General features: G+C 41.3%; 1 protein-coding gene across 1 annotated transcript in view; it reads right to left on the reverse strand.

The window, feature by feature from the left end:
* POLR3A (RNA polymerase III subunit A) overlaps window positions 1–24,586 on the reverse strand; it is a 58,074-nt gene extending 33,488 nt beyond the window's left edge. The window contains exons 1-18 of the mRNA XM_033148706.1: window positions 24,456–24,586; window positions 22,486–22,621; window positions 21,660–21,797; window positions 20,936–21,107; window positions 20,142–20,296; window positions 17,849–18,088; window positions 15,913–16,075; window positions 13,114–13,250; window positions 12,225–12,328; window positions 11,008–11,149; window positions 9,483–9,623; window positions 8,915–8,984; window positions 8,134–8,261; window positions 7,193–7,331; window positions 4,686–4,850; window positions 3,163–3,335; window positions 2,370–2,481; window positions 1,194–1,312 (exon numbers count right to left, since the gene is read on the reverse strand). Of these exons, the coding sequence (XP_033004597.1) occupies window positions 1,194–1,312; window positions 2,370–2,481; window positions 3,163–3,335; window positions 4,686–4,850; window positions 7,193–7,331; window positions 8,134–8,261; window positions 8,915–8,984; window positions 9,483–9,623; window positions 11,008–11,149; window positions 12,225–12,328; window positions 13,114–13,250; window positions 15,913–16,075; window positions 17,849–18,088; window positions 20,142–20,296; window positions 20,936–21,107; window positions 21,660–21,797; window positions 22,486–22,621; window positions 24,456–24,499 (2,478 nt within the window). The 5' untranslated portion in view covers window positions 24,500–24,586. The remainder of the gene's footprint in view (window positions 1–1,193; window positions 1,313–2,369; window positions 2,482–3,162; window positions 3,336–4,685; window positions 4,851–7,192; window positions 7,332–8,133; window positions 8,262–8,914; window positions 8,985–9,482; window positions 9,624–11,007; window positions 11,150–12,224; window positions 12,329–13,113; window positions 13,251–15,912; window positions 16,076–17,848; window positions 18,089–20,141; window positions 20,297–20,935; window positions 21,108–21,659; window positions 21,798–22,485; window positions 22,622–24,455) is intronic.
* Window positions 24,587–24,900: the final 314 nt, after the last annotated feature.

The raw sequence follows: 24,900 nt of genomic DNA on the forward strand, positions 1-24,900 counted from the left end.
TTAAGAAATCAGGCCAGAGCCAGAACCACCCGCACCAGAACCTTAACCCCAACCACGTGCATTCACCATCTGTGTATATGATGACCTCCAATTTTTGACTAACGTTTTTAAGCAAAGAAATAAAAAAACAAAAAACATCTTATACATGGAAAAATACAGTATTACGGGTACGATAATACAGCTATTATCTTTACAGCTATTATCTGTACCTTTTCAAGAAGTGTTGCATGAACAGATGGAATTATCAGCTCTAGAAAATGTGAGAACTCATCTCCTAGGAGTGCCAGTGAGGTCAAGAAAGGATGGAGGGGTAGCCCTTTTGCACAGAGTAAAACACCCTATAGTAAAAGCTCCACTCCTACCAAAATATTTCCTACAGGTTAACAGTTGTTCACAGAAATGCTTTCCATTGCAACGATCCAACATGATTGCTAAACTTCTTGGAATTCCTTCACCACAGGCCGATTCCCAACATTTACGTCCTGTATTTATTCCTTACACCAAGGGTGGAGAACTGATGGCCCTCCAGCTGTTGCTTGATTCCAGCTCTCATTGGTCCAAGCCAGCATGGCCAAGGGTGAAGGATGATGGGAAATGGAGTCCAGAATAACTGGCAGGACTCCCCCCCCCACTCCCTTGCTTTTGGTTCACCAATTCCTGGTTGGCTCTAGAGGATTCCAATTCCAGTACAAGAAGCCACAGGGCTCTCTGCTTCCCAGGGAGTGGGAAAGAAAACTAGCTATAATGGGCAACACAGAGAAGGAGAATGCTCTAAATTTGACGCCTGCCAACTTGCGGCTGGGGAGAAGAGGAGCGAGAGGGAGAAGAGACCAAGATCTGGGCAAGTTGCCCACTGGAACTGTTACATCCTTATGGGGTTACTCCAGTGGTCTAAAGCAAACGATTCAGCTTGTTCAATTGAATTATGAGCAAATTATTTCACATTATCATGTCTTGGTCCTCGTAGCAACCCTATGGGGGTAGGTCATTTGTATTATCCTCAAAGTGCAAGGAGGAGCGAGGGAGGATCAGAGAGGGAGGTTTTCTCAAGGCCAACTAGTCTGTGAGTCCGCAGCAGTCAAGATTTGAACCGCTCAGTCATTACATCGCACCAAAAATTCCGTCTTCATTTAGTATTCAAACCTACACCTCCCCATTTCATAAGGTCGTTTAGGTCCCGCAATGCTATTCACCTTGGAATGCTTCTTAAAATGAGGCAAGGATCGGTTCTCAAAGCCGTCAGGCACACGTGAGCCACTGATAGCCTGCTGTCCTACGCAGGCAATCATCTGGGAGATGTTAATGAAGGAGCCTAAAAAGACAACGCCACAAAGAAAGAGGTAGGTCACATCTTGCCTCCAGAGCAGCATATTGTGATGGAAGTCTGCCCCACTCTACTTTATTTGTACGTGCACATTCATTTTTTTATGAGCAGATTATGAGAGTGTGTAGGAGAGCGCAAAATTTCTGTGGCACAGCTGAAGAGGCAGCATTGGATACAACCCACTGTAGAAGTGCCCCATTATTTATGAATCATGTTGGGCTTGCATTTAATGTAGATCTGTGCAAAAAGCTTTAGTACTCATTACCTTTTTATTTATTTTTTAAACGAAGTGCCCAAAATGGAATTCTTATCCTTTCAGAATGCCAACAGGGAGAATTTGGTTTGATTGCACCCTCACATAGGAAGGGCTGGCACTCGACATGCCAGTTCAACCAGAGCTGGAGAACCAGTTTGCAATGTTGCATGGGCAAAAAAAAAAAAAAAAAAAAAAAAAAAAAAAAAAAGCAGACAAAATTCCCACTCATGCATGACAGCCCAATGAATTAAGAACAGTCTATCTAGAGTTGCACAGAGTGCAAACTGACCTATACGAAACTGAAGGCAAAATTAAGTTGCAGTTGCTTGGTCTTTAAGCAACTGTGCTATGTAGGAGATATAGAAATGACATAGGAAAGTTTCCGATTTAAAATGTGGTGCTACTTTGTAAAAACCAGAAGCAAAACTTACCTGTGCTGTGTTTCATGCTGCTAGCATGCCATTTAAGCCAGCCTCCGCAATGCGTTAATATTGGGATGCCAGTACGGTCTTTGCCCACGCCACTGATCTTTGGTTGCTAACTGTGCACAAACAGGCAATGCAACTCAGATTCAAACAGATGCTGGTCATATGGGCTGTCTCAGGTTCAAAGACCGTCTGCATGCACTTGGAATTACATCTACCGGTAAACCTGTGCTTCCTGTTGTAGATCCAAGTGTTGTCTGAACCGCAACCATAATCTTTTGCTGCCTTATTTATTTATTAGCAACAGAAAAAGAAAGATGAGCGGGCCGCAGCCATTTGTTTTCTAAAGTCCTCGCAAGCTTACCTTTTGAACCACAAAGAGCCATGACGAGGGGGCTGTTACTCTTGTCTAGTTCTCGAAGGCAGGCACTGCCAGCATGGTCTCTGATCACAGACAGCTCTTTCAGAATCAGCGCCTGGGAGGAGACTTACAATTAATAAGCTGACCATTTCAAGAATTCACCTAAAGAGATTGTTGCATCTTTGCAGATTCTAATGACCAAGAAAAAGCAGAGTGTTCCAAAGGAAAGAAGTCTGTAGGTTGATCACTGCAACAACAGAGGCAAGACCAAGAATTTTGTCAAACTGACGAACATGCTGGCTTTCTGTGGGGGTTTGTCCTAGCCTGGCCCCTTTGGTGCTTCAGAAGACACAGAATTCAGGGAGGCCAGAAACTGCCTCTTTCTTTTTCCTGCACTTATTGCTGTTGGGAGGTGCCTGTTCCCGGGTAGGGGGAACCCTATATTCAGCCATCAGGAGATAGGAGGGTTCACCTATGGTGCAGCGAGAAGAATAAGTGGCAATCAGGGGAAAGGAGGGTGCAGAAACCTGAAGTCCTCAATCTTTCCCTGGTGACAGCCTTGGGAAGTTTAAGATTCTGATTCAGCAAACTGATTTACTGTGATTTGGCCACTTGAAATGTGGCCCATCTTCACATTTTGGGACTGTTTGGCCAAATCACAGCAAATCAATTTGCTGAATCAGAATCACAATAGTTATGCTTCACCCTTGAGGGTAAATAAGCAAACAGCACACAACACGACTTCCGATTCATTACTAAGAATGAGTAATTCTCTATCAGATGGTATACAACTCACCTCTAATGTCTCTTCTGCAGTACAGCCAGGTTGCTGCTGCAGTTTGCCAGTCTTCAAAGCGTCAATATATTCATCACATTTCTTGTACCCATCATTCAGAAGTTTATCCTTTGCCTTCAGCAGCCCCTGTCCTGGAGTCACATCGCCAATTCCAATTGAAAATCCTCGATTAGCTAAGTGTTTGGAAACAACAGCCAAATATACACATCAGCTCATTGAGTGCCACACAGAGAATTTTATCTGAGGTTACTTTTATACTCTGGGTTTAACTTGTGCAAGATATATTTAGACTTTCCTAAAACTAGCAGAACTAGCTTTAAAAGTGTAGCATTTTTAGGAGATGGTCTTGCTGGCCTGTGGTACATTTTGACGTTGTGTGTTCTCTTTGGGCTTTTCCAGAGAATCAATTGATAGGCATAATTGTGGCCCATTTACTCATTGCACAGGACCCATACAATTTTTGTTGTTGCAAGGCCAGTACCGTACTTTTCCTGCACTCAAATTTGATTCTCTTGTCACGGTTGTGTGTCACAATTCTTCCCTAAACAAGTAGCACCTATTGGAATGCGCCTGTGGCATCACTAGGGACGAACAACAACTACTAGCTACAACGCCTGTGCAGTTTAACGACTCTTAAAAAAAAATAGGTTATCCAACACTAGACTCCACCATGCCATGGTCCCAGTGAATTCAGTGAAGAGGAAGACCTTAGTATTGACTCCAGTTTTGACTAGGAAGAGTCAGCTGTGGAGGAACCAACTAGTTGAGTCCAGATCAGAAAAGCCCAGGGGAGAAATTGGTCCTGCCAGTCACAAACCTCAGAGCCAGCAGTCCAGCCCACTTCAATTGGAGCCCTTCAAGGATTAACACAACTGCCCCAGAAGCCCCATTTGCCATAGATGCCCCCAAAGTTCACTTAACGCAAGAGAAGTTCTCTTAAGAGAGACTCCTAAGAGAATGGAGGTTTGGACAACTGGATCCCATGACCTGCCTTTGCACCAACTCATTAATCCATTCCTGCCCTTCAATGGTCTCATAATGCTTTGTTCATTGCACCTTGCCCAACAACACCATCTGCCACTAGAACAGGACAGCCCTCTTCCTCCAAACGCACTGTTCATTCAGCGCTCTATTCAATATAGTTTAATATGTCGTTTCCAGTGGTTTCCCTGCTGTACAAAGCCAGTGTTAGTGCTTTCATTCAGCCTGAGTATGGTAAAAAGCCTTGATCAACTGAAAAGGCTCTTATTAGAACTATTGTGGCATACTGGTTACAGTGTCAAAATTAGGAAGATCTGGGTTCAATTCCTCATTCAGGCATAAAAATCAGAGGATAGCTCAGTCAATATTTCTCAGCTAATCTTCCTCTCTGGGTTGTTGTGAGGATAGATAAACAGGGGTGGGGAAGAACTGTACACCACATTGCCTTGAGCTCTTTGGAAGGACTGCGGGATAGAAACATAGTGCAATAAAAAATGAATAAAATTACTAGGAAGCCATTTTTCAAGGTAGCCAGTACTTACAGAGGTAGACAGGAGCAAGCCTGGCTAGCCGTGACATTGCATCAGCTGCCTCCACTTGTCCCCAATCTCTCAGCAAAATGTAGAAGATATTATTCTTGGATCCGGACCCTAAAGTTCCTTTGTCCATGCTGCCAGCCATCAACTCACTATTGTGGATTGCAACGTCTGGGGAAAAAAGCCAGAAGCTTGTCAACCTAAGCTTCCCATTTTCAGCTTTTTCAGACTCACGACCACTTTTAGCCCCAACATGGCAACATTTCTTCCCTTCTCTTAAATAAACCCTTCTCAAAATAATGGTGGCAGTGCTACTTATGCAACCCAGCGTACATTAGGGCATTACCTGGTTGTGGTTCCTGGTTTGCAAATTGGAAAAACAGTGCATTAACACACCCAGAAACCTATACGGTAGATGCAGAAACGCTGAGAACTCAAGTTGTAAGACGGGGAGGGTGGGTGGTGGAATCCAAGCTTATTTCAGTCATTTCCTATTTTGTAACAGTTTAAGGCCACCAGGGCATATAAATAAACACAAATTCTCAACCATGAAGGTCATAGGACCTCTTACAATTAAAATTAACTACAAGAATAAATACAGAGACTTAAACAAGGACAGAGACATAACTGAGCACAGTCAAACAAGAGCCTGGCTTTCTGTATGTGAGCTATAATTCTCAAACAAGGGGAGTCCTTTTCTTACTCTGACATGTCAAGGCCTGCAAAGCTAAAGTTGGATTTGCTAATTTAATAGACAAGACAAGCAGGACTGTCTCTTCATTCAACATGCACCTATAAGATGGATGTGCATTTTCGCCTGGGGTCTACAGCATCCTTCAAGGGACTTTCTGCTTCAGCCACAAACAATATTGTGCTGCAGGCGACCACACTTTCCTTGGGAACATCTGCTTTTGGGCAGCAAGAAGACTTTCAAAGCAAGCCTCAGCAGTATATTCTACAACAAAAGGCCAATCAAGTAAACCTCTCCTTGTAACACTGCTCTCATTCCAAAAATAATCTAGGTACTGTTTAACAGTTTTATTTCAACTAGAACAATGGTTTGAGGTTAAGTTAGTTTCAGAAATAAAAACAACCCTCCCCACGAAGTCAGATTGCCCAATGTTCAGCTCCCATGAAAGGAACAATCTGCGCTGCACTTGCCAAACAGTGAAAATTTTCCTTAGAAATGACAGCTCTCAAGTAATTTCTTTTCTAGTTGCAGATGCTGCAAGGCAGGCCAAAGGAGACTTGTACCACTTGAGGCCCATTTGTCCATCATGTATGGGAGCCACTTTGGTGCAAATTATTCTCTCTTTTTTAACTGCAGAAACCAAAACGACAGAGGCTTGTGAACGCTTGGAAACTGACGTGGTACAGAAAGAGTTTGATCCATTTTCCTCTATCAGCCAGTGAATTCCTTAAGTTGTTTTGCACACAAACTTCTGCTGTCCCGAATAAAATAGTAATTTTAAAAGGTCTTTTGAAGATATACTATCACTTGCTACCTTAAAAGCACAATTCTTCTTTCTTTTTTCTTATCGTATGTGGTGGTCTTGTGGTAAGGTTAAGGCTTACTGGGAAATGATATACAGTGGTACCTCTGGTTACGAACAGGATCCGTTCCGGAGCCCCATTCCTAACCTGTGATGTGCGTAACCTGAAGCGCCGCGTCTGTGCATGCGCGTGACGCGATTCGCCACTTCTGCGCGTGACGTCATTTGACGCATCGTGCATGGGTGAACCACTGAACTCGGAAGTAATGCGTTCCATTATTTCCGGGTTTGGCGCATTTGTAACCCATGTTGTACGCATCCTGAAGCATTCGTAACAAGAGGTACGACTGTACAATGAAAGGAAAAGGATGTTTAAAATATCATTTGTAAAAAACAAAACAGAAAACCAGAAGCTTTTCTCTTGGGAATTATAGGGACAGAACTACCCAAACTGTATAGAAATGTATTCATGTATGCGACTACAGTGGCAAGAATGTTACTTGCCCCAAAATGGAAAGAAGCAGAAGTCCCAGCAAAGGAAGAATGGATACAAAAACTTATGGAAAATGCAGAAATGGCGAAACTTACCAGAAGAATAAGAAATCGAGATAGCAAACTTTTTATAAAAGAATGGAAATGGTTTATTGAATATTCACAGATAAAGTGTAAGCAGATAAAAACACAGGCAGGATTATTGTAATAACCTGCAGTTTCATAACAGTATATATTTAAAGAAGATGAATAAATGAGCAAGTTAAGTTAATTTGGATATGCAGAAGATATTAAATAAATTTAAGGAACCGCAGAAATAGGGGGAAGGAAGTCAAGTTTTGAAACATCAAAATGATTGTAAAATCAGTGAAATGTATAAATCTGAAAAGTATAAATAAAATTTGAAGAAGAAGATGAAGAAGAAGAAGAAGAAGAAGAAAGCACAATTTTCCAATAAACCCAACAGCCAGTAAGTATGTCAAAAGTTGCAGTTGCCAAGTCTCAGGCTTCCCCGCTACCTCCACTTACAGGAATCGTTGCTGCACAAGTCTTCTCCCTTGCCACAATACTGCTTGCCCTTGGTTCGAAGGTTGGCTTTGACAGGACAACTGTCACTAGGCTTCAGAATGATACCGAAGACCTGCTTTCCTGTCCACAGGGTTACAGGCTGGAAGAGGACAAAGAATTATGAAGACAAGCAGAAGAACTTCCACTAAAGTTATAGAACTAGAGAACATGCAAAAACATTATACTTTGCGGCTCCAGACCACTCTTCCACTTCTTGCAACTATTCCAGCTCAAGGAGCAACATATAGCTCAGATGGTAGAGGACAAGACTCTTAATTGCAGGGTCATGGGTTCGAGCCCCACATTGGACAAAAGATTCCTCCACCAATTAAATTTATTTAACCAATCAACTGAAGTTTTAACCACAGATTAAAACCTGCCCTTTGCTCAATCCATGAGGCAGAGGTCAAAAGATACAGCCACACAAATATGTCTTCTCCCTTCCACCAAATGGAAGAAGACCCATCTCTTTGTAATCAGAATTTGCAACCAAGCACTGCAGGGATGGCTCATTTAATGGGGAAACCCTTATGGTTATCCTTTCGCCAGTAAGAATTACATCGATAACTGAAGCAGCGTGTGCCCAGCTGAAGTCAACAGAAATTTTTATCTGGTTCTTCTGCAACAGCGATGGGAACATTCATTTTTGAAGCCCAACATGGTGTATTAACTGCAGTGTAACACATTTAGTGTCACTGGGGAGACAGACGTGTTCAGCTATTGTCCAGTTTGAGACTTTGCCACCCTCCAGAAAGGCCTCTTGCCCTGCCTCAGAGCTTGCCTTTTGATACACTGCACAACAACACCAGGGAGACCCGCTCCACATCCAGGCAAAAGAACCTCACCAATTTATTACTGACTAAACTCAAGTGTGCACTCTTTCACCAAGACGTTCCCCATACCTTGAGAATTGCTGGCGGTGGGAGGCGAACTTTTATTTTCTCATCCTTGCCAACCAGAATAGAAGCGATAATCTGACAAGCTTTAGCTCGATCGAAGAAAGTGTCCTTGAGGGTGAGGAGGTAAGCCCCTAAAATAGGAAATACAGAACACAACGCAAACATTTCCATATAAGAGGATAAGCTAGAAAGGGCATTGAGTAACATACGCCGGCAATACATTTAAACGTACATACTGGCAATACATTTAAAGGTAATCGGATCACATGGAACTGCAGTGACGTGAAAGAAAAATGCATCTTAAATTATCTGTATTAATATAAATAAATAAATTTCATGCAGGTTGCATTTTGGACGCTAAAAGGGCCCAAAAGTATTTAAAAAGAGAACAATGAAGGCAAATATTTCACCACACGGCTCTCCTTGTACACATCCAAGAGACAAGACAAAGATTAATAATATCTCAGCAGTGGCCACACTTAGGACCAGGTCTTCAGTGAAGAAGTTGCAATACTGATGCAATCCTGCAGACCATACAGAACCCGCCTTTGCAGAACGTTGGGCACCTCACCATGTACACCCAGGCAACTCTGTGGCATGCCTAGCAGGGAAAGTGCTCTTCAGATGAGGCTCCACCATATCAATGACGCCATGTTAATAATTCTTTTTTTTTTGCAAGGTAGTATTATTCTATCATGCATGAGCAAGGAAGATCTAAGAGGTCTTGAAAACAAATGAGCGTCTCATAACATGGGTAAACACATATTTGACTTCAAATACAGACCTGTAAGAAAATCCTGAATTGCAGCAATAAGGGGCTCTCCGTTTCTTGGTGTTACCAAGTTTGCTTTAGTCTAGATGAAGAAAAATGTATTAACTAGGGAAACATGGCACAATATTTCAAAAACTCTTAATCTGTGCATGATCATACTACTACAAGATCTTTCTACTCCACCCTGTGACATATATAAACACACGTTAGATTCCAGTGCATTTTCTTAATGCAATAAATCTATTTAGGGTTTAATAGGGCTTTACTGCCTAGTCAGTGTAGACATGATTCCATCCTGACGAGATTGTTCTTCAAAAGGAATGGGGCCAAATTGTGGTCCGCGGGCAAAATCTGGCTCTCAGCAGTTTCTCTGCCCTGTTTTCTTTTAGGCAACTTTCCTCTGTACTTCTCTCTGACTCCTTCCCCTTCCTCACAAGGTGGAAGCTTGAAGGAAAGCAGTTAGCAAAATGCACACACTGTGCAGTTCTTAAAAGGTTTCAACCAGTAAATGAAATCAGGCAGCGGGCAGTGAACCTGCCCCATCTCAACAGGCAGTCGTACGCGATACTAGTTTGCTTACCCCCATCAGAACAAGGGCTTCTGCTTTGGCTTCTTCGGTTTGAGGAAGATGAAGATTCATCTCATCACCATCAAAGTCAGCATTGTATGGTGTACAGACACATTCATTAAATCTGAAAGTCCGGTGCGGTTTTACTCTAGCCTGGAAAAAAAACATATCAGAAGAAAAAAATACTGTGTAAAACAAACAAGGAATTCAGAACGTATAAACAGTATTTGGAAAACGCTCGGAAAATTTGTGCTTTTGCCTTTACATAATTTCAGTTTTACCAAAAGAGAGAGGGGAGGGGGCTCGCTGCATCAAGTGACAAGTTTATTTCATTTTCGCCTGACGCTGCTGGAGGCTTAAGATAACGTAATGATGTAGGCCTCATGAGCCATAACTTTACCCAACTCTTAGACAGGAGAGAACATGATGGCGTTAGGATATCTGGGCTTGTACCTACAGCACAGATCTGGGCTCACACCCTTCCGTGTATCAGTTATAGGGGAAGTCTAGAAAAGAACCACTATATGCATTATTTTAATAATTTAAAGCATAGGGTGTGTGTACACATGCAGCAGAATGAGGTGGTAGAATATACTGTACCACATCAGACTGCAAGTGGGGAATTACCTATTTGAATGCCCCCCCCCATGCAAAGCGCTCCTTGCAAGTAGAAAAGCACAACAGACTGGCCTAGAGACATCCCCCCACTCCTACCAATATGCTAGTTTTATATTATCCCACTTTGCTGCATACACAGAACCAGCTTTGCTCAGGCACATATCAGAAAACCTGAATTTTAGATTTAACTGGCTGACATGGTCCAGAAAGAGAGGGGTGATCACAGAAGGACAACTCTTCTCCTGTGAAATGGAGAAGAGCCTAGGGTTATTTTATTTATTTAGTCAAAATCCCAAGGCAGTGTGCAATATTAAGAACATAATACACAACATCATAATAATAATAAAATAATCATAATAGCAGGCCCCCCCAACTAATCTAACAGGTCATAGATTATTTAATGGCCAAAGGCCTGGGTAATAAGAGTGTTTTCACCTGGAGCCTAAAGACATGTAAAGATGCAACTAGGTGAGCCTTTCTGGGGAGAGCATTCCAGATGGGGAGCCACCACAGAAAAGGCCTGTTCTCGTGTTGTTGCCCTCTGAATCTCTCAATAGCAGCCAAGTCATGATCATTGCCATATCTGACTTGAATAATGTTCTACTTAGCTTGGATCTGAGGCAATGGAAGCCATACCACACAGTTGAAATTACAGAAGCTGTGAAATAGCTACTCAAGTTGGAGAAGGTAGCAGACAACATGTACTATTTGGATCACATAAAAATCACACAGGTCACGCCTGAAGCCTGGCAGGCGGAAATCAGTGATCACGCTCCTTTTCTCTCACAGAAGAATAATACTCTTGCACGAAAGCCTTAAGAACTAATGAATATATGTGTTAGATGACCAATTATGATGATGAACAGTTATAAAAATAAATACGCCCCAGGGAACCACAGCAATAAGTTGCTATGCTTACTATATGAGCCATGATGCTGAGCTTGTGCAAAGAGGGTTGTCGATTGAACAGGACTATATCGCCGTCTATGAGGTGCCTCTCCACAATGTCCCCATACTTCAGTTCCTGAGCCATCTTCTCACGATTTCCATATTTCAAAAACCTGGGGGGGGGGGAGAGGAAATCTATCATAAGAAAAAAACAATCATGGAGGAAATGATTCTACAGGACTGTTGAGCTTCCTCAGTGATAAGAAAGGAAATCACAGCTGAAAGCTTTTCCGTACCATTTTACAACAGTGAAGGCAACTTTCTAAAGTTAGAGGGAGGATGAGAATCTACTTGTGCAAACGGACGCAGAAAACACCAACAATTTACAAGAGTTATCATCATTAAAGAATGCTTAAGACACATGTACAGTGGTACCCCGCTAGACGAATGCCTCACTAGACGAAAAACTCACTAGATGAAAGGCATTCGCTAGTGGAAGGCTGTCTCCCAAGATGAATTTTTCAATGGGCTTGCCTCGCAAGACGGAAAATTCGTATACAACAGCACTCGCAGAATGAATTAATTTCGTCTTGCGAGGCACCACTGTACAAATAAAGATTTTGGAAGGGGGGAAAGCATCCATTTTTAGATGCTGCCTACTGCAACCCATACATGTGCACTCTCAGAAAGGGCATCCCCTCTTGTGTGAGAAGGAATGTCTCTTAAGACAACACTTGCTAGCTGCAGTTTTATAAGGACTCACATTGTACAACTCTTGACTTTTGAACCTATATTGCTCAGTTAACTTGGGATGTGTTCCTTTGTGCCTTTTTAGTTCAATGTTTTTAATCACTTCACCTACCCACTGAAAGGCTGCAGGCCCTAGTCCTAGTAATTATGATTATCAGCAGTTCAAGGGAGAAGAGCAGGGCACTTAGCTTACCCTCAACACACTTTTGCAGAAGACCTATTTTTGAAGGTCACATGCACACAGCAACTGGATCAAAATTAAGTTTTGCCCACCCGGTGTGCCCCTGCTTTTCAAGGCAAGTACTTAGTGAATTGTGTAAGGAGCAAATTCTGAATGTTTACACAAACATGACTAGCATCTTAGGCAAAAATCAGTGAAACTGAAAAGAGGGGGAAGAAAAAAATTCAGAAAGTCTCTCAGTATGTTCAAAACAAGCCCTAAAGTTTCAAATCAAGTGACTGAAGCAAAATGAGTCTATTTTAGATATAAGGCTCCACCTTTTCATCTGTGTGTGCCTCTGCTGAATGAAGTTGGCCCCAGGATGAAGCTCTGGACCATTCCGAACAAGTTTCCTCATAAAGTCGATGTTAGCTTTATTCACCTGTAATAGGAATGTTCCGGTTAAAAGCGAAAAACTCGCAAAATTCTCGTGCAAATATTTTTTGCTCCCCTGGGTGAATCATAGTAATGTGATTTTCTGTGTATTATGTACTAGGTAGCACAAACAACAACACATTAATCAATCAAGAGTTAAGTCAAGATAGCATTTTCTTGTTGTTATTATAAATGCCTGTTACTTCTTTGTAACAGAGATAATACCTCAATACCATTCCCTGGGCTATCCCTTTACATCACACAACTGACAAGATGCCTCTGTTCTCTTCTTCTGCTTGATGGTCTCTTCATGGCATTTTGAAAACAGAGGGAGAGACTTCTGGAATTTTAGCACTAGAGGGCTTGCTAAGTTCCATGTTTGGGCTAGCCTTATTGCGCACATACTACAACTCTTTTCAAGAGATGTAATCTATTAAAATATACATACTAAATGACCTTTCAGCTTGGCAAGAGTGCAAAGAGCAGGGGGGAGGGTGGAATGCTATTGTGAAGATACCAGATTAGCTTCTGAATTTAAGGAACAGACAACATACAGCTAAATTTCTATCAACAGGACATGGGCCTGTCCTTTACATGGAATGATACCAGGAGCAAGTCTGAAATTCATATCTTTCCCAAGTAAAGCCTAAGCCAAAAGGGTGTTTAATTCCACTTGGTGATTCAAACAAAGCTTGAGTTCTGATCTTGATAGAACCATGTGCAGACTCTCTGGAAGCTACTACAGCAAGGGACTGCACCACACAACAGAAGATTTCATTTTCTCCCAATTACCTTCTCAGGAAACGTTAGTATTTTTGCAACATGAACAGGCACAGCCACTTCATCAATGCGCAGGTTTGGGTCAGGTGAGATCACTGTTCTGCCCGAGAAGTCCACTCGCTTTCCAGACAAGTTTCCTCTAAACCGACCTTAAAGAAAGTGGAGGGAGGCGAGAAAAGAGAACAAGTTGAAGCCGGTCAAGAAAAAAAACACTCTGATCTTCCACAGAGAAAATTAACTGAAATTATTATTCTCTGTTATTGTTATTTGGTGTTATCAATGTACTTTATGCAGTTTAACAAACAAAACAATGTGTTCCTGCTGCAAGGAGGATAGAGTCTGAAAATGTGACCCAGGAATAAGCAATGGGGTAGCTGGGGATGAAGGAAGCAGGAGAATATGGATTCAATACTGTTGAATATATTTAAGCTCTGTTTCAGTAAGTGATAATGGCAAGAGGGTTAAACCAAAGGCTTCATGGAGAAAGTGAATTTTAGGAATTTGTTTTTTTTTTTTTAATAAGATTTTTATTATTTTACCAAAAAACAAAACAGAAACAACATTAGTCATACATAAACACAATAAAAACATAATACACAATCAAACAATATAAAACACAACAATACCATACAAAAAAGAAAACTTATACAAACCTTACCAATCACTTATCTTTGTTTCTCAACTTATTTTTAACTTCTTGGGGGGGACTTCCCCTGGTCCCTCCTCTGTCTTCAAAAACATATATACTCTTTAGGTAGCTTCATTTCTTCTCCCATTAACTTATGCTCAATTTCCTAATACTCCTTAAATTTATTTAAACCAATATATTTCTTAACTTGTATTCTATATCTTAAGACCTTCTTATACAAATAAATCTATCACATCAAAACTTCTTCTAAACCATTATAACTAACCTTAAACTTCTAAAGCCGATTCTTTTATATATTTCTGCACAAATATTCAAACATTCAATTTAACATGCTTAACTAAATAGTCCTTAAATTTCTTCCAATCTTGCGACACCTTCTCCTCCCTCTGGTCTCGGATTCTGGCGGTCAGGTCTGCGAGCTCCATATACTCCATCAGCTTCGTCTGCCATTCTTCAATTGTCGGTATCTCTTCACCCTTCCAGGTTCTTGCCAATAAAATTCTAGCCGCTGTCGTGGCATACATAAAAAATACTCTATCCTGACTGGGTATCTCTTCGTTGGTCATGCTCAAAAGAAATGCCTCTGGTTTCTTACAAAAGGTAATTTTCATTACCTTCTTAAGCTCATTATAAATCTTATCCCAGAAGGCCTTTACCCCTGAACATGACCACCACATATGATAAAAGGTACCTTTCGACGATTTACATTTCCAACACACATCCGACATTTTAGAATTCATTCTAGCTAACTTAACTGGTGTCAGATACCATCTATATATCATTTTCATTACATTTTCTCTTAAGCTATTACATGCAGTAAAATTGATACCTTTCCGCCACAATCTCTCCCAGTCATCCATCATAATGTTATGACCCACATCTTTTGCCCAATCTATCATTGTTGATTTAACCAATTCGTCTTTCGTATGCCACTCTAGCAACAAATTATACATCTTGGAAAGGTTTTTAGAGTTCGATTCGATCAGTTCTGTTTCCAGTTTTGATTTTTCCACTTGAAAACCAATTTTTTTGTCTAATTTAAATGTTTCATGTACCTGGTGATATTGCAGCCAGTCAGGGACTTGACTTTTGACTTGATCGTAGCTTTTCAATTTAAGTGAGTCCCCTTCCTGCTGCAATATGTCCATGTATCGTAACCAACTTGCAGACATGTTTGGTCTCTTATAGGCCTTAGCCTCCACTGGTGATATCCATCTAGGAGTCTTTCTCTCCAGCAAGTCTTTATACCTAATCCAAACCTGATACAGAGATTTCCTGATTATGTGACTCTTAAAGGTTCTGTGGATTTTAACTTTGTCATACCAAAGGTATGCATGCCAACCAAACATGTTATCGTGTAAGGACACGAATTTTAGGAATTTGAAGGATGAGAGAGAGAGAAAGAAAGAAAGAAAGAAAGAAAGAGAAAGAAGTGTCGTTGTACAGATGTTCTTAGAAGACTTTTACGTAGGCATAACAGATAACAAAGGTGGAGTTATCTAAGTAGAAGACTTTTGGATGACTAAGGATTGAGCTGGAAGATTTAAGGACATGGGCAGAGATGTATTGGTACAGGAAGGATGTGAAATTAAGGTGGAGGCAAATCCAAGGAGGACATTAGGTATAATGCATGGCACCATCCAAAGCACAAAATATAGCAGATTCAACTGTGCTCATTTTGATTTACCAATTTCATCAGGAAATAAAAGGGTTAAAACTCACTAGTAAGTGTTAATATGCACAAATACACTAGTAGCCCATTGCCAAGCGCCATGACAGTCAGCTGCAGAGTCTGCATGGCATGTTGAACAAGCAAAAGCTACAAAGCCCATATTGACTGTTATGATATAACTGCACCGTTCACAATACATGACCCCAGAGGGATAGTCTATATCCCACTTTCAGCAGTTGGTAACGGTGCTCAACACACAAATGGGTTTGCTCTCATTACTTCCCCCTCAAAACTGCTTTGGGAAGCAAGATAAAAATCCAAGAAATAAATGTCATTCTGAACAGTGTTTGGAAAAGGTTCCGCTACAAGACTCCAGAAAGAGCTTCTGTCAGACTAGCCAATACTGGGGCTAGATGGACATGACTTAAGGGGATTTCACATGTTCAAATGTGATAGCTGTAGGAGCCAGAGATTATGCTGAAACACCTACCCTGCTTTCCCTTCAGTCTTTGAACAAAGCCTCTTGTCCACTTCTTGGGTGCCATGTTGAGAGGAATGCCAGAGAGTTCACTATTGATGTACAGAGCGCACTGCAGCTGCAAGAAGTCCCAGTCCTCCATTATCATCTGAGTTTTGGCTCCTGATATTCTATGCTGCCCAACAACAAAACAGCCAATTCAAGAAAGGAAATTTCAACAAAAGCAACTCCATAGTTCTAGGGAACATTCGGCAAGTTCTGCAAGGATGCAATGACACGGGGCAATGGATTCAAACTACAAGAAAGAAGATTCCACCTAAACATTAGGAAGAACTTCCTGACAGTGAGAGCTGTTCGGCAGTGGAATTTGCTACCAAGGAGTGTGGTGGAGTCTCCTTCTTTGGAGGTCTTTAAGCAGAGGCTTGACAGCCATCTGTCAGGAATGCTTTGATGGCGTTTCCTGCTTGGCAGGGGGTTGGACTGGATGGCCCTTGTGGTCTCTTCCAACTTTATGATTCTATGATTCTATGTTCTTGTGAGAATTACAAATCAAAATTATTTCACAAAGTTTTACTGCAAAACAAGGAAAGAACAAATAATAACCAGAGTAGTAACCATTTCAGAGCAATTCCAAATATGGACTTCCAGATGTGAACTCAAGATCTGAGAACTAAGAACTTTTACCAGACCAAATGTATTATAGCTGCAGTTAAGATCTTTGATTAGTAACACATTGCACCTTGAAATAATCACCCCTGCAAGGTTGCCTAAAAAGAGAATTCTCTGGGGCTGAGAAATGGCTTTGTCCCTGGTCTCAGCTATGTTTTACTCCTGTGTGAAATTCACTCCTGTGAATTTGCTGATTATGGAAGAGCCTGGTTCAATCCCTGCCCCAGCCACAAGCTCAGTAAGGATGCCTGATGCAGACATAACATTACATCATAGATATAAGCAGAAGGGATAGGAGATTTGCATGGTAGGAAAGGAGCTAAGAGGTCAGGAACTTTATGGCAACCCCAGCCCAGACCAACCTCACGTATACATGCTTAGAATAAGAATGCAACGAAACTCAGGCACTCACAGAGTTTGAAGAGGGCCTAAAATAAGGTCAAAACAAAATCGAAAATTCTTTCTAGTAGCACCTTAGAGACCAACTGAGTTTGTTCCTGGTATGAGCTTTCGTGTGCATGCACACTTCTTCAGATACACTGAAACAGAAGTCACCAGATCCTTAAATATAGTGAGGGAGTGGGGAGGGGTATTGCTCAGAAGGGTGGTGGGAATGGGTGATCAGCTGATAGGTGTGGAAAACCTGTTGACGACTCAACGGCTGTAATTAGTCTTGCAGGGAAAGGCAAGTGGTGAGATGGCTAAAGATAGCTTTGTTATGTATAATGAGATAAGAATCCAATGTCTTTGTTCAGACCAGGTTTCTCCGTGGTTTTAAGTTTGGTGATTAGTTGTAATTCAGCCACTTCTCTTTCCAGTCTATTTCTGAAATTTCTTTGTATTAAGACAGCTACTTTGAGATCTTTTATAGAATGTCCTGGGAGATTGAAGTGTTCTCCTACTGGTTTCTCTGTCTTGTGATTCCTGATATCAGATTTATGTCCATTTATCCTTTGGCGTAGGGTTTGGCCTGTTTGTCCAATATAGAGAGCTGAAGGGCACTGTTGGCATTTGATTGCATACACAATGTTGGAAGATGAGCAATTAAATAGTCCTGAGATGGTATGTTTGATGGGAAAGAATTTTCGATTTTGTTTTGACTATGGCAGACCAACACGGCTACCCACCTGTAACTAAAATAAGGTGTCTCCTAAGGACACTAGCAATGCGTTTTACTACAAATTCCAAAGCTAACAGCATCTGTATTTAGGAGGGCACTGTTAAGAAGCACAATCCATACCTACTTTAACCACAAATATAAAATGAAAGGGCAACTCACCTTTTTGATCACATCATTGAGGAAAATTATTTCCGTCAGCTTCATCGTTAAGTCATCCTCGTTGGTGCCGGATTTTAAGTCGCTCACCACGGATGGCCTAATGCAGAGCGGGGGGACCAAGAGTCGTGTCAGGATCAAGTCCGAAGGCTTGCCAGATTCGGGGTTCATCAAAAGCAGAGGGATATCTTCTGCGGGAATTCTCTTTAGGATATTTAAAACCACTAAAGGATTCAAGTTCTCCTACGAAACATAAAAGGTTACAACCGCACTTTTAACATCGCAGGGCGGGAAACTCAGTTTCTGGCTAGACTCGAGCCATGCCCTGTCCACTGACTTGTCATGTAGCTTCAAAACCACAAGGAAGGGCGAAACGTTGTGCCAGCATTTCATGGGCACCTGTTTTTAAGGATCACCAATGTGTTCTTTACTTTCTTTAGAACACAAAGGCTTAAAAGGCTTAAGCAGACATTTCTCAAACTCTGCTTGTTTCCTAATGTTATTGGGCCATCCCCTATACAAAAAACTGGGTAGAACAATGGTATAAAGTACTGCACTTTGTACAGTAGGCTATAAGCCAGCCACACATAAATCAGAGGTTTCTACACACATGCAAATGAACCTTCCAGGCAAGGAATAGTATTGTAATAGTCCAAGGACACATTCCAGTCAGCAGAAAGAACATGCTAACAACTACTGCATCCACACACTTCAAGTATATGCGGCTTCGTACACACACAGAACCCAGAGTCTAGACTGCGTATTTGCTTATGAAGGCCAAGTACACTTGCTGCCCAGACACAATTGTTTTAAGAGTACGAGGCAGGGCATCTAATGGAATTGCAGGCTGTTACCAGGGGACACACAAGGCTAAAAGCTTTCCTTGACAAAATTCAAGGCAGCCGATTACAGCAGTTGGGAGACTGTGCAAAGTGAACATTCAGCTCTTCAAGCAGCAGCCAAGATTTACAGTGATTCAGCCCACACAATAACTCAGTGATTCTGGTACAACAACACATGTACTTTCACGGACTCCTGTGCTACATCTCCTCCCTCCACGACAAGAAAATAAGAATGTCTGGCTTTTCGTCACCACCCACTCATCATCTCACACACATGGCTAATAACCATTATTAGTGTTTGATGACAGAAATGATACGGTGAAGAGGGGCAAAGCAGCGGTGAGGTTAACATGGTGCAAATTTGGTGGCAGAAGCACCCGATTGGTTCTGCTGGCTTGTACGCTCCATACCGAACTTATCCCTCCCTGTATGCAGCAGCGTCTAGGTGGGAGGGAGGTTGGATAAAAGGCAAAACCCTGTTGTGCTGTCTGCTATTGAACACTGCAGAGCAGGGTGGATAGAAATCAATGGTTTTTTATATTTTAAAAAAATTGGCTTTTTTATTTAATTTGGATTTTTTAATTGGATTTTTAATATAAAATGCTTTTTGAGGAAAAATCTTTCTAAAGATAGTTTTCTGTTTAAGTTACATTATAGTCCAAATGCTATGTATCAGAAAATAAGGATTTGTTTTAAGTTTTTCATGTGTGCTAAAAAATTTTTTTTAAATGTTTAACCACATCAGTTAACAAACATGGATACATATGCTATAATGTTATTGCTTTAGTTAAATAATTTGTTTACATTGTCATTAAGGAAATGATTATTTTTCTCCTTCCAATAAAGTACAGCAGAAAAGCTGTCCAAATATAAACAGTTAACCTATTAAACTTAACAATAATTTCATAATCATCTGTCTTTGTATTTCTAGTAGTATAACCAAATCAGTACTTTTTGATATAACTGTAAAAACTACTCTGAAAATTTATTATTACAAAAATGAAACCTTCATCTGGTTGTAAATATTAAGAAGCAAGAATGAGTCTTTCTGTTAAAAAAAGAAGATTTAAATCAAGTCTTACTGACTAGTGATTTAAATTGATTTGATTTAAATCAAATCTACCCTGCTGCGAAGCAAAAACATGACTAAGATAGGCTACCATCCTCTAGACCAGTGTTTCCCAACCTTGGGCCTCCAGCTGTTTTTGGACTACAACTCCCATCACCCCTAGCTAGCAAGACCAGTGATCAGGGATGATGGGAATTGTAGTCTGAAAACAGCTGGAGGCCCAAGGTTGGGAAACACTGCTTTAGACGTTAAGCATCAAGAAATGCTTTTGCAAAAATAATAATAATAATAATCCTTGGTTAGTATCAACCTATGAGAAATGCTGATTCCCAAAGGAAGAGAAAACTGAAACAGTACAAGATTGTACAGGTTTCTTATTATTCACCTGGGCTTTCCCCAGTAGGGATTCAATCTCTTTATTATGTTCTATAGCGGTGTCAAAGGACTGTATGAAGTTAGACACAATGGGGTCCACTATCTTCTTTGTCGTCTTGTATTTCTCATGGATTATCTTCAGTAAGCCACACTTCTTTACAGTACCTACAAGAAGATACGGAAAATTTGCACACAGACATTTTTGCATTTAAATAATTTACATTGGTCAGCACTGCAGAGTCATGTTCAATGTTTTACAAACAGAATTAGAAAAAAGAGAAAAAATGAGGAGCACAGGAGGCACACCGACCAAAACCTTCAGCAGAATAAGGTTGCTGTATTGTGGTTTCGTCACTAAGACTAAGGATGTTTGGTTCAAATTTATTTTTTCCCCCAGGCATTACATAATCTCGGTTATAAAACAGCAACCAAGAAATTGCAGCGACTCTTAAATGTCAAGCAACAATTTTAAGCGTGACAACCACACAGCAAATCTCAACAACAAAAATAAGACACTATCTATAATCAAATACCAGTGATAATATGAGGCAGTCTTATACTGCCTGTCCATCCGTGAAGTATTTCTGAACCCTTCTGAATACCAGCTGCTGGAAACCGCAGGAGCAGAGAGAGCTTTTGCACTTGGATCCCTGCTTGCAAGCTTCACATAGGCATCTAGCTGGCCACTGTGAAAACAGGGTACTAGACTAGGTGGTTCCCTGTCTGATCCAGCAGGCCCTCAAGTTCTGAAGCGGTTCCAATCTCAAGCTGTTTAAGGACCAAAGGGCAATTTAATGCACTCACCATTAAAAGCCCCACAATATGGGCAGGTGTTCTTTTTTCTGCACTTTTCAGAGATCTTTTTTTTCAAACCCCGTTTCTGGAGGTAGGTCAAGCCAGGTCTCTTCAGATAATCCAAAAACTGTTTCTGTTCTTCGAAGGTCAGCATGATACGGCAACAGGTCTTACAAATCATCTAGAGCAGAAGCAAAAAAACACATTTTGCCCTCGACCAATACCCCTTTGAACACTCCATAAATTTATACGCACATACAGGGACACTGTGGAAGGTTGAATGAGTTGAGCTTCCTGTCATGTATTCAAAGCTATGCTATGCAGTAAATCTAAGGAAATGGCAAAAGCCCAAATATCTATATGAATGCTTTTGGGGGGGAGGGGAGTCTATTCTACTGAGCACTTCATTAATAATAGCTTTATATATTGAACATCAGGTAAGCACAGTACTGTAATTAATTTCTAGTCCACCTTTCCTCCAGTAAGCTCAAGGCAGCATGCATAGTTTTCTTCCTCTCCATTTTACCCTGACAACAACCCTGAGAGGTAGGATAAGCTGAGAGAGAATGACTGACCCAAAGTCACCCAGTGATCTTCATGGCTGAGTGGGAATTTGAACCCTGGTCTCATATCAGAGGACATCATCACAGGCAACGGCCCACAACAGGAACAGCATGTCAAGTGTCCCTCAATCTCTGTCATCTCCAGTCCTTGACATTAAATGCAACTTTACCTGCAAAATGCCTATCACAGCTTTGAAGTACCCCACATGGAAACAAGGCAACTCCAGGTCAATGTAGCCATAATGACCCAAACACTCCGCCAGATTCTTTCCACAAGTTTCACATGGACGATCCTTCTCACTTGTACCCTTGGGAGTAGAAACGCATAAAACAATTAACAGTGGCACCTTCTCTACATGTCTTTAGGTGGCAGGCAAAAATATTCCTCTTCTACGTTATGTATTTTTGGGGGTTTTATATTGTAAACTGCACTGTGGTTCCCAGATGAAGGGCAGTATAGAAATTTAATAAATCAAATTAAATAGATAAGATATTGTCAAGCTGCTCTCTGACGAATTAAGACACCCCACTACTAATTATGTGTCACGGGCAGTATATGGCTTTATTACTCCTTTGTAATCTTAGAACTCACAAGGATCTTAGTTCTCACAAGTCCACACACAATTATTCAGTCACAAATAAGTGTGCATACCAAGAAAACCAGACTACAGAAATCAAGCTTTATTTTAGCCTACAGTTCTAGACCTCAAGTAAGTTGTTTTTTGTTTTTTGTTTTGTTTTTTGCATTTTGCACGCTAGAAAAGACTGATATGATCTGAAAGTAATGAGTGCGTAATGAAACGCTTTTGGAATGTAAGCACCCAAAGCTGTTTTATATTGTAAAGTCACCCATTTCTCTTCTATCTCCTCTGCCTGACAGCAGTTCCACAGGTTGAGTTTTTTCAAAGTCCTTCAACCCAGATCCTTTCTAACTAGAGATACTTTATACTACTTCTGATGAATTGTGGGATATGATTGAACAACAAAGGGTCTTACCATTCGATGGTCCAGTACACCATACTGCAGAGGTGAATGATTGTTGTCTTGACTGTATAGGTTTTTACTAACCACCTGGATGTGAGCCTGCTGTCGCATCTCTTCTGGAGACTTCATCCCAAAGCAGATGTGGCTTCTAGAACAGAAAACATCACAAAATGGAGATACTCTTGATGACTATTTTGAAGTCTCTGCTTACACAGAATGTGACTTGCCACAGAAATAAGAGATGCCAAGAATCCAGAACACCAGACTTCTGTATTTATATCTTGCGGCCTTCTAAGCACAATTCAGTGTGCTGACTTTAGCAAATAAAGCCATGAGTGACCCGGCCCCAACAGACCATCACTTTCTATGCATCCCATTGTAATCTCCAATATTGGTCAAGAGCCTCCCTTAAATGTACGATTCACATAAGACCCAAAACCTTATTTAGCTAGCTCAAGACTAAGCTACAAAGTGAATTAAAAATACACATTTTCCCGAGTGCTGCACATGCCCCGTCACTATAAACAAGCCCTCATGTACAAAGGCAGCAAGGATGCTTGAGTTTAATACAAAGGCAGCAAGGATGCTGTTTGAAGAAGTCACACAACATCCTGAGAGATCCCACCCATCCTGCTCACAACCTTTTTGAACTGTTGCCTTCGGGCAGAAGATACAGGATAATGAAAACTCGAACCACACGCCTTCTGAATAGTTTCTATCCAAGAGCTTTGATTGCACTTAATAATGATCTCAGGGTCAGTAGTAAGTAATAGTAAGCAGTGAGTAGTAAGGAATGAGACAGGCTCTTAGGTTATGCTATGCTTTTAATAGGTTATGTTATACTCTGGATTATGTTATGTTTTAATAGATTATGTTTTAATAAGGATGAGAGTGTTGGAGATATGTGCAAATGTGTATGGTAAATCCGGTCTTTGGGTGTTTGATTTTCGTTGTTGTGTATACTGTGTATATACGGACAATGACAATAAATAAATCTTATCTATCTTATCTCTTATCTTATCTTAATAGCTGGATCTTATCCTCTTCCCTTCTATACATTCTATACAAGATCTCAAAGTAGCTGTCTTACTACAAAGGAATTTCAAAAATAGACTGGAAAGAGAAGTTGCTGAATTGCAACTAATTGTTGTTGTTGTTCAGTCATTCAGTCATGTCCGACTCTTCGTGACCCCATGGACCAGAGCACGCCAGGCACCCCTATCCTCCACTGCCTCCCGCAGTTTGGCCAAACTCATGCCAGTCGCTTCGAGAACACTGTCCAACCATCTCATCCAACTAATTACCAAACTTAAAACCATGGAGAGACCTGGTCTGAACAAAGACATTGTATTCTTATCTCATTATACATGACAAAGCTATCTTTAGCCATCTCACCCCTTGCTTTTTCCTGTAAGACCAATTGCAGTCGTTAACAGGTTTTCCACACCTATCTGCCAATCACCCATTCTCACCACCCTTCTGAGTAATACCCCTCCCCACTCTCTCACTATATATAAGGGTCTGGTGACTTCTGTTTCAGTGTATCTGAAGAAGTGTGCATGCACACGAAAGCTCATACCAAGAACAAACTTAGTTGGTCTCTAAGGTGGTACTGGAAGGAATTTTTTTTGTTTGTTTTTACTTGTAATGTAACAACCACTATGGACAATATGGACAGATACAAAATATGGATGATGAAATAATATGCAGTTGAAAATGTTGACAATAAGACCCATAGAGGGGATGGTGGGAAGTGTGGGCATTCGGAGAAATCTCTAAAAGTGGATATTTACTTGGTATTGTTATAACTCTACGCTTGTAAAATCAAATAAAAATCATTAAAAAAAATAAATAATCGCTCCTGCTCTCCGAAAAGGGGCTCTCCGATAGGACCATTCCCCTCCACACCACTCAACGGACCGCTTTCCTCGCCCCCAAAACTTGGCAAGCTTGTTCTTCGCTGCCCCCCGAGTCCCCCTTACATCTTCTTGGCCACGTCCGTCTCGCGGAACTGTTCCTTCACCATGTCGGCGGTTCCCCTCTCTGGCCCGGGGACGGCGCAGGAAAAGAGAGCGGAGCCGTACAGAGCCGACGCAGCCTCCTCCTCCTTCTTCCCCTGAGCGAGCTGCACAGAAGAGCCGGCAGACGGGCATCGGGCGCGTGCGTCGTGCGTCGCCGCGAACCGCGAATGGGTCGCCGCTTTCGCAGCCGCAGCGCCATCTAATGGCCGGAGGTGCAACGAAAGGGAAGGAGAGCGCGCAGGTGAGCGCGCGGGGGGACCCACCTGCCAGCCACCGCAGACCAGAGAAAGTTGTTGTTAAATTTCTACGGCTCCCAACACCCAAGGATCGCAGGGCGGTTTGCAAGCACAACTATGTTGCGCATTTTGGTACTTTAGTATTGAAAAATATTTTTTTTGCTTCCCCA

Source organism: Lacerta agilis, chromosome 5, assembly GCF_009819535.1.
Source record: "Lacerta agilis isolate rLacAgi1 chromosome 5, rLacAgi1.pri, whole genome shotgun sequence".
In the NCBI taxonomy this organism is placed as follows: domain Eukaryota; kingdom Metazoa; phylum Chordata; class Lepidosauria; order Squamata; family Lacertidae; genus Lacerta; species Lacerta agilis.